The 14,288-nt window shown below is 36.7% G+C and overlaps 1 protein-coding gene across 5 annotated transcripts in view; it reads left to right on the plus strand.

Moving 5' to 3' along the window:
• Positions 1-13,292, plus strand: part of UMAD1 (UBAP1-MVB12-associated (UMA) domain containing 1) — a 77,844-nt gene extending 64,552 nt beyond the window's left edge. For all 5 annotated transcript variants that reach the window (XM_027684750.1, XM_027684752.1, XM_027684753.1 and 2 more), the window contains one exon: positions 11,535-13,292. In XM_027684750.1, the coding sequence (XP_027540551.1) occupies positions 11,535-11,777 (243 nt within the window). In that variant the 3' untranslated portion in view covers positions 11,778-13,292. The remainder of the gene's footprint in view (positions 1-11,534) is intronic.
• The last annotated feature ends 996 nt before the right edge of the window (positions 13,293-14,288 follow it).

The following is a 14,288-nucleotide window of genomic DNA, read 5'->3' on the forward strand; positions in this document are numbered from 1 at the left end:
CATTTTATAAACTCTGATTTGTGCTATCTATTGGCCCAGGGTCAACCAGTAAGACCTGGGCGTGTCTTGTAAGACTATAATCTTGTAGGGTTTTTCTCAGTTCTGAAGTGAATAGTTAGGCTTGTTATCTGTGTAACATGACACACAGCTGGGATTATTTCAGATACTTAGCAATGACAATGGCATCAAGGTGCAATGTCCATTGTCTTTTTCTTAAAGGAAAATTATATTTTTAGATATAGGGAACTTGAGTGAGAATTGGGAGATGTGAATTGACATGGTTGTCACCAACTTCCTCTCTGAACTAAGAAAACAGTTCATTTTCAAAAAAGTAATGCAGTGCTGTCTTACAGAGCACTTTTCTATAGCACTTTGCAAGTGCAAAATACTCTTAAACCCTTTGTTTAACTTCAGTTGAGATTTCATTATAGGAATTGCTGAAGCCTTAGAGTCTTTTAAAGTGGGATATGAATGTTCTGTCTGGCCACCAAATACATGTAAACACAATAAATGGATTGGAGCATCCGTCCCTCCCACAGCCCTGCCTGTGGAGTCTGGAGTCAGTGCTGAAGCCAGTTTGTACAGTTTGTGAGGTTTGAGCAACAGAAGACAAAAAATCACATCCTCTGGGGTAAGAATGACAGACACACAAGTGTGGTATATTTTCATAACTTAGTGTCTGTAAATAGCAATATATGCACCCATATGTAATAAGTTCATAAAGTAGTATAATTGGCCTGATTTGCAGCCTCTTTACACTGAGAGCTAGGCTTTAGTAAAGTAACTTACACACCAAATGGTGATGAAGGCACATGTATCCAGAAACACAGTTTGCATACCTCCCTATTTAGCTTGGGCAGGCACTCACTATATGCCTGACTTAATTGCATGCTTATTCAGTTACACTGGTTGGTTATTTGTAGCAAGAGATGCTCAAACTGGGTGCCCAGATGTTCCCATCACGTTTTTTAGCCTTTCTCTAATTTCGGGATCTTCTGACTAGCTTAATCCCCAGATAAAAGTACTGATTATCGTGTATCTCTTGCCCAAATACGTGTGGTTAGACTAAAAGCCAGTAATGCTGGTTCACTTTGCTGCTGTCAACAAATTGATCGGCGAGTCATCCTGCCTCTCAGAGCAACCCTTCTGGGCTTTCCAAATATTAAAATTGATCTAAAATGCAATGTAGATCATGCATCACTTGATGAGATTGTGTGCGAATATAGCCTGATGGTACAGTGATATTTACAATGTGATGCATTAGCATAAAACGGTGGGTGAAAGACTGTAGTATAGGATAGCTTATTAATAATTACTCTAAAAACCAAGTAAGGAAAATAACAAGGTCTTTAGGTTAGTTGCACTACCACTTCTAGGGGAAAAAGAATAACCAAACACAAAACTCACCACAAACAGCAGTGGGCAGTCCATTTTAATGGAGAGGAAGCATGACATGAAAACTGCCCCATTTCAGGCCAGAATGCTAGTATTGATAAGACAGGAATATGTTTCTCTGTGCTTTCCATCAGTGTGGTTTTATCCTGTCACCACAATGGACTAGTGATGTAATTTTTGCCTTAAAAAAACCAAACCAGAACTTCACAACTCTTGTCCTCCCTGTGAAAGACTGTGCATACGGAAGCACATAGCCAAATTTTGTTCTAAAGCACTTTTTAAAAAGACAAGATAAAATGTAAGTTTATTGTTTGCAATTTTTTTTTCTTTGCTTCCACAGTGTTACAAATGTTAAGAATATGTTTCTGGTGTTGTAATGTGATTAGTAGTCCTGCTTGATAAAAACAGATCTGTGTTAAAAAACCAAAAAGCACCCTTCTTCCTCTTCATTGTGATCCAATTATTTTCCAGCCATAGAGAACCAGGAGGGTCAAAGAGGCCACCTTATTTGAAAGAAATGACCAATATTTGTTTCCTTTTATTTATTTAATTAATTAATTTGCCCTTTACTGCTTTAAGAGTCCTCACGCTTTTATTCCTGAACCTCAAAAGCCTGAGCAGTAAGTGCTAAGGACAACTCAGTCTTGTTGCTGTTTGCAGACTGAAGCTTTACAAACTCTGGCTCCTGGTAACCTGTTTACTGAAGGTGGTGTTGGCAAGTGCTCCAGCTACAGACTGTGTATGGAGTAAATGAAAGTCAAATATCCATCCTTCCTTTTCCTTACTGACTCAAATCTCTATGCAGAGAGCAGGTGGAAAGTTGTGTTAGGAGATACTTCCCTACTTCACTTTTCTGGGATTAGAATATTTTAAATTTGTAAACTGAACATACTGCTAGTCTTGCCACACGGTTGCCATTTAAGCAGCACAATAAAAATCTCAGATCATATCATTTAGTACAGTAATTTTTATTCACACATCTGTGTTAGCCCATTTATATTCTTCAAGACTGAGGAGAGAGACTGTTAGGAAGATCCAAGGGTTTAGTTACTTAACAAAACTCCTGAAATGGCTGAGAATGTTGTTCCCAGGTATTGCTCTAGGCAGCTTTACCTGGGTTCAGACTAGTAATTCTTTTTTGTTCACTCTGCTTATCTTCTTTTCTGAAAACCAAATCCAAGATAATTTCCTTTTCCTTTCCTCTGATGGAAATTGTTATTCCTCTGTCTTTTTCCTGTCATTGATATTGACATTCTAGGGAGACATTTCACTGATGTTGCTGACTCCCTGTTACTCAAGGAGAGATTTCCAGATTTCCTTTTCTTCTAAAAAAAAAAAAATTCTGGTTTACACTTTTGCCAATTGTTCTAATTTGCTGAAAAATTTATTGATTCTATTTTTGTGTGAAAGCATATTTATTAAATATTTTTTTACTATTTTATGTTTAATTGTCTAAGTTATTTTTTTTTGGTAGACAGCTTTCTTTCACGTTCAAATCCTTGGATTTTCATACACGTAGTAGAATAATGAGACAATGTAATATTAACACTCATTTTAGAGCTTCTGCTTCATGGTCATCTACCATCTCAGAGAAGCTGTCATCTTTGTCCTGCCATAGCAGGTTACCCTGTTGGAGCTTCTACAGTAGCAGGGGTTGGGAACAAGAGGTAGAGAGACATGGATGCTGAGACCCAGTTTGTCTAAGCTCCTGCTATTCAGGACATCAGCTTCCCAAAAAGTCTTCAGGATATTTTTTGCTTGAAGCAGTAGAGACAATCTCAAATCTTGCTGTCACTAACTACATCAACCAAATGTAGCTGCTAAGTTAAAAGAGATTATTTAAATACTGTTTATTTCAATATGCAATTAAAGCTTTATATTAAATTAATTTCCTAGTATATTCTCTGGCTGTATTGAAACTCAGTTATCTGAGTTTTGTAGTACATACTGAAGGCAGCAGCAAAATAAATGTAAGTACTTTTTGTTTCTGGATGACAGTGATGTTACAAAACAAATCCATTATCAGCGTTTATCAGACTTGTCTGTTCATTTTGCAATATATTGACTTGTCCTTCACTTCTCATTTTTGATGGTGTGGAATGCACTTCTGGATGGCTAGAGCCGCCTGCATTTTCAATTACAATTCTTCTGGCTTGCAGTTCACTTGCTACAGTAATTTTCATGAAGTTTTTAATATTCCAGCATACATGCTACAGAAAAAAACAGAAAAAGAAATCTTGCCTAGTTAGTACCATTTCCTGGCACTGGCAGAAGCACAATGTGCTGAATATTGTTCATGTTACTTATTATAATGTATGAGATCTTTGCTATGAATAGCTTTGTAGTACTTTGAAGGAACAGAGGAACTAAACTGTTCCTTACGGAACCCATACCTCTCTCTTTCTTCTAAGATAATTCTTATCACAATATTCATGTTGCAGAGGGGAATGATGTCCAAAATTCACCTGTAAAGCTCAAAGGCCTCCACAGAGGGACAGGGAGGCAGCAAGAAGAGGAACCCTGTTACAGCTTTTCGATTATCATACTCAAAAGTGCTGAAATTGGTTGGGATAGAAGGAAAGATAAGAGCATAATTACTTTAGTTAATGGGAGAAATTAAGACTTAGCATTTTTAATAAAGATTTAGAATCCTTTCCTGCTTTCTTCTTTTTTCTGCTTTCTCTTAGGTTTGCAGTCTTTTTTTCATGTGGCATCTTATCCCTATTTGTTTACAGTTTTATAGTTTCTCATTATAGATGCCCACATTTGAGATGTTCTGGTTCTCATATTGAATGAAATAAATAATAGGAGTTAGGAATAAAGGAGTAAAAGTAGGAATTTGAAATAAATATCATTATACAGTTTTGGTTATATTAAGTTCAATATATTTGCTAAATTTATCACTAGCCCCCCCTCCAAATATTTCCTGTGCCAAATTGTTCTTATAGGGTATTGAGTAAAAATAGAACCTTCATCTTATACTGGCTTGAGATTACAAAATTGTTAACAAAAAAATCCCAGTGTTTTTCTTCTAGGATGAACAAACAAGGTAGTTGGCTTAGACATTAGATATGAAGTCTTTTGTGGTACTTAAGAATACTTTTCAGGGTAGAATTACATTCTGTAAGTTCATAAATAAAACTCACAGGCATCTCTAGTATTTACTAGGATAATTTAACTAACACACTTTACCATGGAACACTCAGAGTACCCAGAGTTCAAATGACAACCTCGCAGTTCTTACCCTCTGCAGAGAGTAACAGTTTTATTGCTGTTTGAGAGGGCAAGGAGCACATAGTAATTTCAGCAAGTTTATTCTACATTCAAATTATAGAATTGTTCATATAATTACACTTTTCTAATTGCTTTAATGTCAATAAGGATGTACAAATATACATCGTTATTGATACTTAAAGTGTGGTTTAGCAAAGATTCCGCTACTGTTCTTTGCAGGCCAGGATACTCCGTCAGGAGCTTTGCTGTAATAACAAAAAACTGTAGAACGTCAGAAATACTTTTCATCATTTCTTTAGAATTTTTCTTTAAGATTTCAGTGACATTAACCTGACCTTGATTTCATTCTAATCTAACAAAGAGCTCAAAGGCATGCTTTAGAGGAGAAAGAAAAATGTCTAAAATGTATGTCACAAATCAGTAAAAATATTCTTAAGTGCTTATTTTAAAATCTGATTCGGTTTTGCTCTGAACAGCAATAAAATAAATTTGTGCAGGTAGCAGGAGCTCTTTAAGAAAGACAAATCACTGCTGTCTTACAGAATGAGAGGCAAAAGAAGCTTGGAAACAAGAGCCCAAAGCAAATGGGAAAGCTGATTGCCATTGATAACCATTCTTTGTTTCTGAAAGCCTCTCCAAGGTCTCAGTCTTAGCCTGAAGCTTTCGACCTGTAGGTGTGCTCTATTGCAACCCCTGACACCACCAGTCTTTGGCCAGTATAACAATCCAGCCATTGCATTTCTGTTACAAAAGCAAGTGACCAGAAGGTGTTTGGACATAGCAACAATCTACTGCAAGATCTCCAGCACTTCCTACATCTAATTTTGCGCTCCCAGCAAGGAGTAACTTTTTTCTTGAGTCTCTAGAGGAGATGCTGACTAAACTTTTAAATGAGCCTCAAAAGAAGAGCAGCTCTTGTTATTCACATGTGGTTTTCTGAACCATCTCAGGGGCATCTGTATTGTGCTTGTCAAGGTGGTTTTGTTCCCTTCTTACAGTTTGGTAAGGATGTAGGTCACATACTTATTGGTGTCTTGGGGTGTTTTACTGCTAATATTTTGGTCTTGGGTTTTTTGTGGCACTTAAAACCTGTCATGTCATGCACTTTCACCACCTCCAGCAAGGTTTTATTGATCCTACTTGGACATCAGAAGGAATTTTTTCATGGAAAGGGTGATTAGACATTGGAATGGACTGCCCAGGGAGGTAGTGGAGTCACCATCCCTGGAGGTTTTGAGGAAATGATTGGACATGGCACTTAGTGCCATGGTCTAGTTGACAATGTGGTGAACAGTCAAAAGTTGGACTCGATGATCTTGGAGGTCTTTTCCAACCTAAATGATTCTGCGATTCTCTTCTCTCAGCTTAAATTTTTGGATACAAACCTTGTGAGTCATTTTTCTTTTTCCCTCTGTTCGTCTTTACCATTACCATTCTTATTTGAAAAGTGAATCATTGTCATCAATGGAGATACTAACTCTGGAATTCCTACAGATTTTCTAAGAAGGTCCATTGAATACCCTAAAAAGCATGAACTGAAACACAATTGGAAGAACAATCCCATAAGACAATTTCCATTTCTAGATACATCAAAAAATTACTGCAGAATGGTAAATAAATTCTGAGATTTCTTATGATACAATATTTCCTGTAATACCGTGAAATTGCCTGAAATAAGGATAATTCTTCTATGTCACCAGTGGCATGGCAGATCTCTGTCATAATTATGATATTGCTGGATATTTACTAAATATTCTGGAAGACTGAAGGTACTGTTTGTTTCTCAAGGCTCTTTTTTAAAGAAAAATGGGTCTGTTTCTGGTAAAAAGACCACCCTTTTTTACAGAAAGTACAATTTTTTTTTAATTAATCACTTTTTGATAGAAAACCTTGTTCAATGGTTTGGATGATAATAATGCTAGCACTGATCTTTGATTCTCCTTCAGAGCACTATAAATCCAGCTTCTCAGTACATTGTAAACTATGCATTTTTTCATCTTTACGAGACTCTTGGCAGACTTTATGGTTAATACAAAGACATGCAGCAAATTAGATGTTTTTTAAAGGAAGCTGAGAAACATCTTTTTAAAAAAAGTAAAAAGGAATAACTTCCTTTAGAGGATAATTTTATACTTTGTTAATTTCAAAATAACATCTAACACCCTTGCTGCCAGACTGCAATTAGTATCTGGTGGCCAGCTACCATATATATTTACATAGTGTTTCTTTTATCCCTGTTCATTTGGATTGTAAACCAGGAATGAAGACACCTTGCTTATTTGAATTAAATTTTATTGCCATACCTTATGTAATTTTAACTGATTCTTTTAACTCCCTGGTGTTTGGTGAAACGTAAACCGGTGGATCTTCTCAGTCCATTCAATTAATATTTCTCGTAACAGGATTGTGTGTCATACCATTTGGCAGTGCTTAGTTTAGCTAATGTCCAGATAATATGCTCTGAATGGATTGTATCCTGGATAAGTAAGTTAGACATTTAAGTAGAAACCAGTGTGACTAATGTGGGATATCAAATTCTCTAGGTCTTGCAGTTCTATATATGCTTGAAGAATGCATGCGTGAAAGCATAAGCCATTTCATAACCTTGACTTTGGTTGCATCACATTGCTTTGTGCTGGTGTTTGCATTGGAAGCAGCTTGGGAGACCTTAGCACCAAGGGGTGACTGATGTTTTCTCTTGGAGTGTCCAGTTCTTCGTTCAATTACCACGGGTGCTATGAAAACCTGCTTCATCGAGGTCTTTTCACTCATGTGGCTTCTCCAGCATATAAATGAAATATGTCTTAGCTCATTTAAAGAATATCTTTATGGTTTGGAAGCACAAAAATATGTCTTGTTTGGTAGAATCTTGCACATGAAGCCAATATCTAAATATCACTGCAGGAGTGCTCACAAATAGCCCTGTAATGACTGCACCAGGCAGAACTGAAAAATTACTTCTTGAAACCTGAATTCTTCAGGAATGAAACTCTTTTCTTTGTATATAGATACCTAATAGACAATATAATATATGCCGTAACACATACGACACACTGTGTACTAGATAAAGGGATGGGCTCCACAATATTCAAGGAATTAAATTGAAAATGCAACAAGTCTGCAGCAGCCTATTTTCAGTTAACTTTCCAGGTTAACTTTGGTTAACCCAGATTTGGGTTTTTCACACTGGACTAACAGATCATCTTCCCTAGGTTTTGTATTTTTCCCATTGCATAATTTGTTGGGATATCAGTCCAATGAAAATAATATAAAATGTGACTTGTTAAAAATTAAAAAGTGAATTTGAACTTTTCAAGATAATGAAAAATAGCATTTTTCTTGGGAGAGACAGTAGTGGTTTATGTGTGAAACTAAAATAGGAAATCTTAACGCCTTTTCCATTTATGCAGTAAACTGATCTTGTCGTATTGGGTCCAAGACCTTCTCATGAGGTGTTGGGTAAAGTGAGACCAAGAGACCATTGGATCTAAGATCAGATTATGGCATTTGTTATACTGACCTGACACTTTTCTTTGTTCTTGACTTATCTGTACAATGTTGCTCTCAGCCATTTCAGGCTTTGTTTATGATACTATTCAAATAGTAGACTATTAAAAACCTCACTGATAGTAAGCAGAGATGGAGTATGGTAAAATGATACTTGAACAGTAAAATAATTCTAATGTAATTAATCCTTCTTTACTGCAGTCTTGCTTTCAAATATGGAGTGGGACTTGGGAATAAGAAAAGCTGGTTCTTGCTCTATCACTGTCAATACATGTATCTGCTGTGTACAGAAAGGATTTTAATTTCTAGGGCTGCCCCTTTAGCACTATTCTAACAAAATTAAGGTTTCTGGAAGAAAAAAGAAGATCCAAGATGCTTTGCGCTCTCTCTGATTTTTTTTTCTCTTTTTGAAGTTAGTTTTACCACATGATAGTCTTAATTCTTATTGTAAATCACGTTCATCTGGCTTGTGAGACAATTAAGATATAAACAGATGTTCATAAAAGTATAATTTGCCAATTAAAATAAACATTAGATTCTAAGGATTTCTGATTATCATCTGAGTGATGGGAATAGAGAGGACAGTGAGTGAGGGATCATGTTTGCCTGGAATTCAGGGACATCAGGAGGCTGAAGAGTCTTTTAAGATCTTGTTTAATTGATTCCTCGATGTAACCCTGTTTTTCCTTTGAGGCTTTCTGGCTCCCCCTCGGATTAATTCATGCACAGTAGAAATTAAAGGAAGTATTTAAGTTTACAGAGCTACAAATTTAAGTACTTATTTGAAGTGTCGTGGGGTGTTCTTTCAGATAAATATCATTAACATAAATAAATGTTCTGTGCGTTTGGCAGTGCTTTTTGCAATAGAATATGTCTATAGTGGAAGATATTTGTGAATTTTGTTATGTTGCATACCTTGAGCCTATTTGGCCCTGACAAGAAGGAAGACTTCCCTGTGTTATCAATGAGCAGCTAGAGAAGCTAATATCTCTTTTAATGTAAGAGCTGCTCATCTTCCTCTTGGAGATAACTGGGCTCATTAGAAAAGTACAAGAGATTTTAGGGTTTTTCCTGAACTTACAGACTTATGGTGCTATTGCCCATGGTTTTTTCGTTCCAAGCTTTGAAAGCTGTAGTAGTAGAACTACGCAGGCCATCTTCCTGACTTCCCTGCTAGCTTTCCTATTTTCCCTTCCTACTAAAGATACCAAAATCAGTCAGGAAAGCCAAAACTTTTCAACTTTATCAACTTTATTAACTCTTGCCTCTGCTGTTGCATGTAGCTTTATGAAGAGCTGTTAGCTACTCCTAAGAACAGAGAACTGAGAAAAGGAAAGCAAGGGGAAATAAAGAACAAGAAGAAACATCTGTAAAGTGTAGCTGTAGGAATTACGTAGTACAGACATGCTAGTATTAAAGTAGCTTTAGAGAATATCGCTCCTCTTTTGTCTTGGATCATAACCAGTAAGGTTAGTAGCAGTCATGTAGCAGTCATTCCTTTTAATAAACTTCTTAACCTTCAGAAAGTTTACATTATTATCCTGTGATACGATAGTGACAGATCTTGGGAATTTTATCTTATGCTTTGGGTTTCAAATCATTGCAAGTATGAACAAAAGCTTCCAAATGAGTTCAGAGTGTGCAGCACCACTAACTCCTTCTGTCCCACCAGCTTGTGGAGGAGTGTGCTTCCTCTGACACCCAAGATAAGTACTGGCTCTGAACAGGCTTAGATTGGCAAGAGTATCTGTTTCATTGTTGTCAGGTTAATAGAAGGTTTAGTGTTGGTTTATCTGTCCTACTAGATGAAATCTTGGGTTGTGTAAGGAATTACTAGTACTCAGGTTATGTTCGAGTCAAATCCAGTCCTTCCTTTGGGAAGGACATGGAGTGTCTTTTCCCTGGCTAAATGCTTAGCTGTGTTACATACTCCAGGCTAGAAAACACAGTACCCACTGCCATCTCACCACCCAAACTGTCCTTCTGTCAAACAGCAACAACCTGTTCTCTGTAACAGCCATGATCTGTGGCATTCAACTCCAGCCTAGGTCAGATGTTGAGCAGCACAACTCCCCTAAAAATCATGGAATAATTTAGGATTAAAGCATTCTCCATACAACTGTTTAACTAGATCTGTTTAACTCTTACGATCTGCTGAACACCACATTAGTGTTTAAAGCTTTCGGTGCACTTCCTTCCCTAATAACGGTATAAGCTTTGGATTTTTCTGTGTGTTTAGTGTGGTGGCTTGAAAGGCAGAAAACAGGACTGCAATCAGAAATTAATTTCTATGTTTGTGCCTCTGACGTTACTTGTTAAGCACTTTTGAACAAATTACTAAATATTTCTGTATGTTTGCTGATATAAAATATAAATTCTTATAACAAACATCTTACTCCTAGAGATCAAAGAATCATAGAATGGTTTGGGTTAGAAGACATCTTAAAGATCATCTAGTTCCAGCCCCCCTGCTGTGGGCAGGGACTCCTTTCACTAGATCAGGTTGCTCAGAGCCTGTTATTGGTGCCTGATGTGAGAGCTATGACTTTGTTTAGCATTTTATTGCTACAAATAGTAAAACAAGTTGGATTTGATTTCCAGAGGCAGAGTAAACAGTCTTTTCTGTGTTTTTAAAATGGTAAAAGTTTTAGGATAAACACATAATACGGTCCTATTGGCAGGTCAGTATCAAAGCTTACAAGTGTATTGGGTCCAGCATCTGATCAGCTGCAATTTTCTGTAAATTGTGTTGACTTCTTCTGTATGGCAGGGTTTCTTTACTTCATTGTTGATTTTTGGTTCAGGGGTTGCTGTTGGCTTTTTTTGAAGTTTCAACTGTGTTTTTCTGTAAAGAACATATTTGGCAATGCATTGCCATATAATGGACAGCCAGTTGTGCAATTCTATTTCAAACTGGAAAGCAACATCATTAATATTTTGAAATAACTGAGATAGGAGTTTTTTATCATGAAAGTCATGCCTTTGTTGGACAACTTCTGAAGAGGCACAGGGGGAACAAAAGATGGAGCTTCATCAGCTATGAAAGGAATTATATGAAGTAATTTCCCCTAAACCAGACTGAACATAATGACAAAAAGTCCACCAGCCATATGGGTTTCATAAATGCAGAGTAACATTAGGTGGAGATACCTCAGTAATCAGTCCAAAAGGTCTATTGTTGGTTTAGCCTTAATCCAGGCCAACCTGAGCCAAGGGATTATATCAACATGTATTGAGAACTGCTATTTTAGATCTACCTGAACTGAACTCTGAATGTGCTTTTATTTATTTTTTGTTTGTTTTGTTTCCCTTTATTAGTAGGTTATTGTGGTTCTAAGTACAAAGCCGTAGTTGCCTGATTTGTAGTGTCTAAATGTCTGTTCTTCTGTTCTCTTTAGAGATCGCAGTTGACTGTACCGAGTGCAGAGGTGGGAAATCAAAGGAGTCAAAATTTGGAAAGCAGCCCTTTCATGTCAGACCTGCTGAGCGACGTACCCTTTGCCCTAGCACCACACGTGCTAGCAGTGCAGGGCACCCATAGTGACGTTCCTGACCGATTGCTCACCTACGACATCAATGATAATTTATCAAGATTTTGGTATGACTTTACCCTTGAAAATTCAGTGCTTTGTGATCCATAATGTTTTCTTTATTTTCTCTGCCTCTGTCGAGGAATAAGTCTTAAAGGGAAGATCAAGACTTATTTTGATCGACTTAATATTTTGGGGGCCTGCCACTGGTGTATCAAATGGATTGTTATTCACAACTGTGATATATTTCTTAGCTTTAAATCATCTATAACTTAATATGTTAAATATTCTGTTTATCTCCAAAGAAATCAAGCAACTGTTTCAGCCTGAGTAGGAGACTGGCTGTTGGTATCTACTTCCAGTAGGTAGGCTGCAGACACAAACATTTCATAACTTTAGGAGGAAGGCTAGCACTGTTTTGTTATTTCACTCAGTTACCAAACACATAGATCCTGTTACATGTGTTGAGATCAGCTCTGATTTTGTACAGATAGAAACCAATATTAATGCTAAAGCAATGCTGCTCTGCAGTACTGGACAAACAACTTTTCTGTGAAACCAAGTTTTAAAACTCAGAGTTAATTATGAGTCCTTAAATAATCTTGAAGACTTAATAGGATTAAACTTAAAAATTAGTTAAAATTGGTTAAACTTACCAATTTTAAAATGAAAATCAGTTGCTTCCTTCCCTTTTCCAGTAGATGGTATTTTGTCCGTCTCATTTTGTGCCTGTCTGGAGAAGTCCTCCCCGCCTGCCTGTTGGCTGCTGTTTGTTCTCATTACCACATGTGTTCCTGATTTATATACAGATCAGCTTTTCCATTTTAACCTCTTTGCCCCCTGAAGAAGGAAATCTCAGGACACGTACTTTTAATGGTCACACCCTTCTTTTTTTAATTTGTGTGCCAGAGATACAGATGGCAATGTTTAACAACAGGAAAACATTACATTGTTTCTTATCCAACTAAATTAAACTGCTAAGTACCTAAACATGCATTCTCACAGACCACTGTGTCCCTGCTTGCAAGCTTTGAGCATGTTTTTTCTGACTAACACCAGAGTTGCTGTTTCACGAGCAAGAGCTCTCTGATGTAATGTCACAGTTTGTGATGAAGAATGATCTGTGGCACACAAAAGACTACACTGGTTTTCTCTCTTGGGGTGCAATATTTATGTTGTGCCAAATGTTAGTGGATATTTTCTTATATTTTCTATGCTCTGTGGTAGCTTAAAATACATATATTTTCAGACGCGTCCTCTTACAGTATTTGAGATAAGTACAGTAAATGATGAAGAAATTTCATTGTGAATATATCTTAGGTTGTTAAATATTCATGGTTTAGATTTTTTTTAATGTATGTATTTAATATTTTTGACAGCTATGTTCTTAAATGTTTTGAAGATACTGTTTCAGGGAGCGTATCTGTGCTGCACTACAATAAAAAGATGCTAAAAAATAGTGAGTTATTTTTTATGTGTGAGAGTTACCATGTGGTTTCATCTGTATTGTTTACTACAGCCATGACCATTCAGCTTTCATGGGAACTTGAACTTGAAAATTCTTGAAAATCTTTTCAGTGTCATTTAAAAATTGGGGTCCTTCTAATAAGTTATATCACACTTTCATCTGATGGATTCTGTGTGCTGTGCTGGTGACTTGTGATGGCTTAGGTGGCATCCCTGATACTGCTTTGAGGATAGTGTGGCTGGGAGCTGAGAAGTACTAAGGCCTTTTAGAAGGAACAATTAATTTACAGAGTTGTTCAGAACTGTCTTGTGTGCTGAATTTTCTAGTTACTGCATACCTGAAGCACTAATTTTAATTTTAATTATTATTTTATATCTAATAGTTAAAAAATGGCTCGTTCTGCAAATAGCATGTTTCCATTCAAGTTATCTATTTTGAATCTGAAATGTTTATGCAGCTCAGCTGGTCTAGAAGCAGAATTGTAAAGCACTGTTGAAGACGAAACAAACTCACAATACTTGTTCTTTCTTTGCTAGCTGACTTGGCATGTAATTTTTTGCATTCATTTTTTTGCCTAAAGTTAGACGATTTATCCAAATAATTACAACTTGTCAGATTTGAGCTCTGTTACGCTCACAAGTACCCCTTCAAAAGAAAAAGAGAGACAAAGGAGAGTAGGGAGGAGGTTGTATTCAGCAGGAGGAGAAATGTGGGCAGTAGATTAAAACTTGGCCTTCAGACTTAATCATCTTCCATAAAGGGTAAGATTAGCAAGGGTACGAGTAATGGCCAAGGGTACTGGGAATGTGTCTCCTGACTGCTCTTTAGCAAGAGATGAGGCTCAAACACCTCCCTTGCCTGAGATAATCCCGACAGGTAAGGTGAATTTCTTCCCACTGGGACAAGAAAAAAAATACATTTAAACTGTATTAGTAAGATTTATGGCTACTACTATTTGTCCACTAGTAACATGAAGATGGCACAAAATCTTCAAAACATTAAAGATTTCAAAGAATCTCAGTTCACACAAGATGTGAATTGCTTGTGTAAGATATATTTGACATCATACGCTGATTATTGCATAGCATATATGTGAATATATGTGTATCTGTCACTACCAACAAATACTGGATGGTTCTATGTATTGTTATTCA

This window comes from Neopelma chrysocephalum, unplaced genomic scaffold (genome assembly GCF_003984885.1).
Source record: "Neopelma chrysocephalum unplaced genomic scaffold, ASM398488v2 Primary Assembly neopelma1_67, whole genome shotgun sequence".
Lineage (NCBI taxonomy): Eukaryota > Metazoa > Chordata > Aves > Passeriformes > Pipridae > Neopelma > Neopelma chrysocephalum.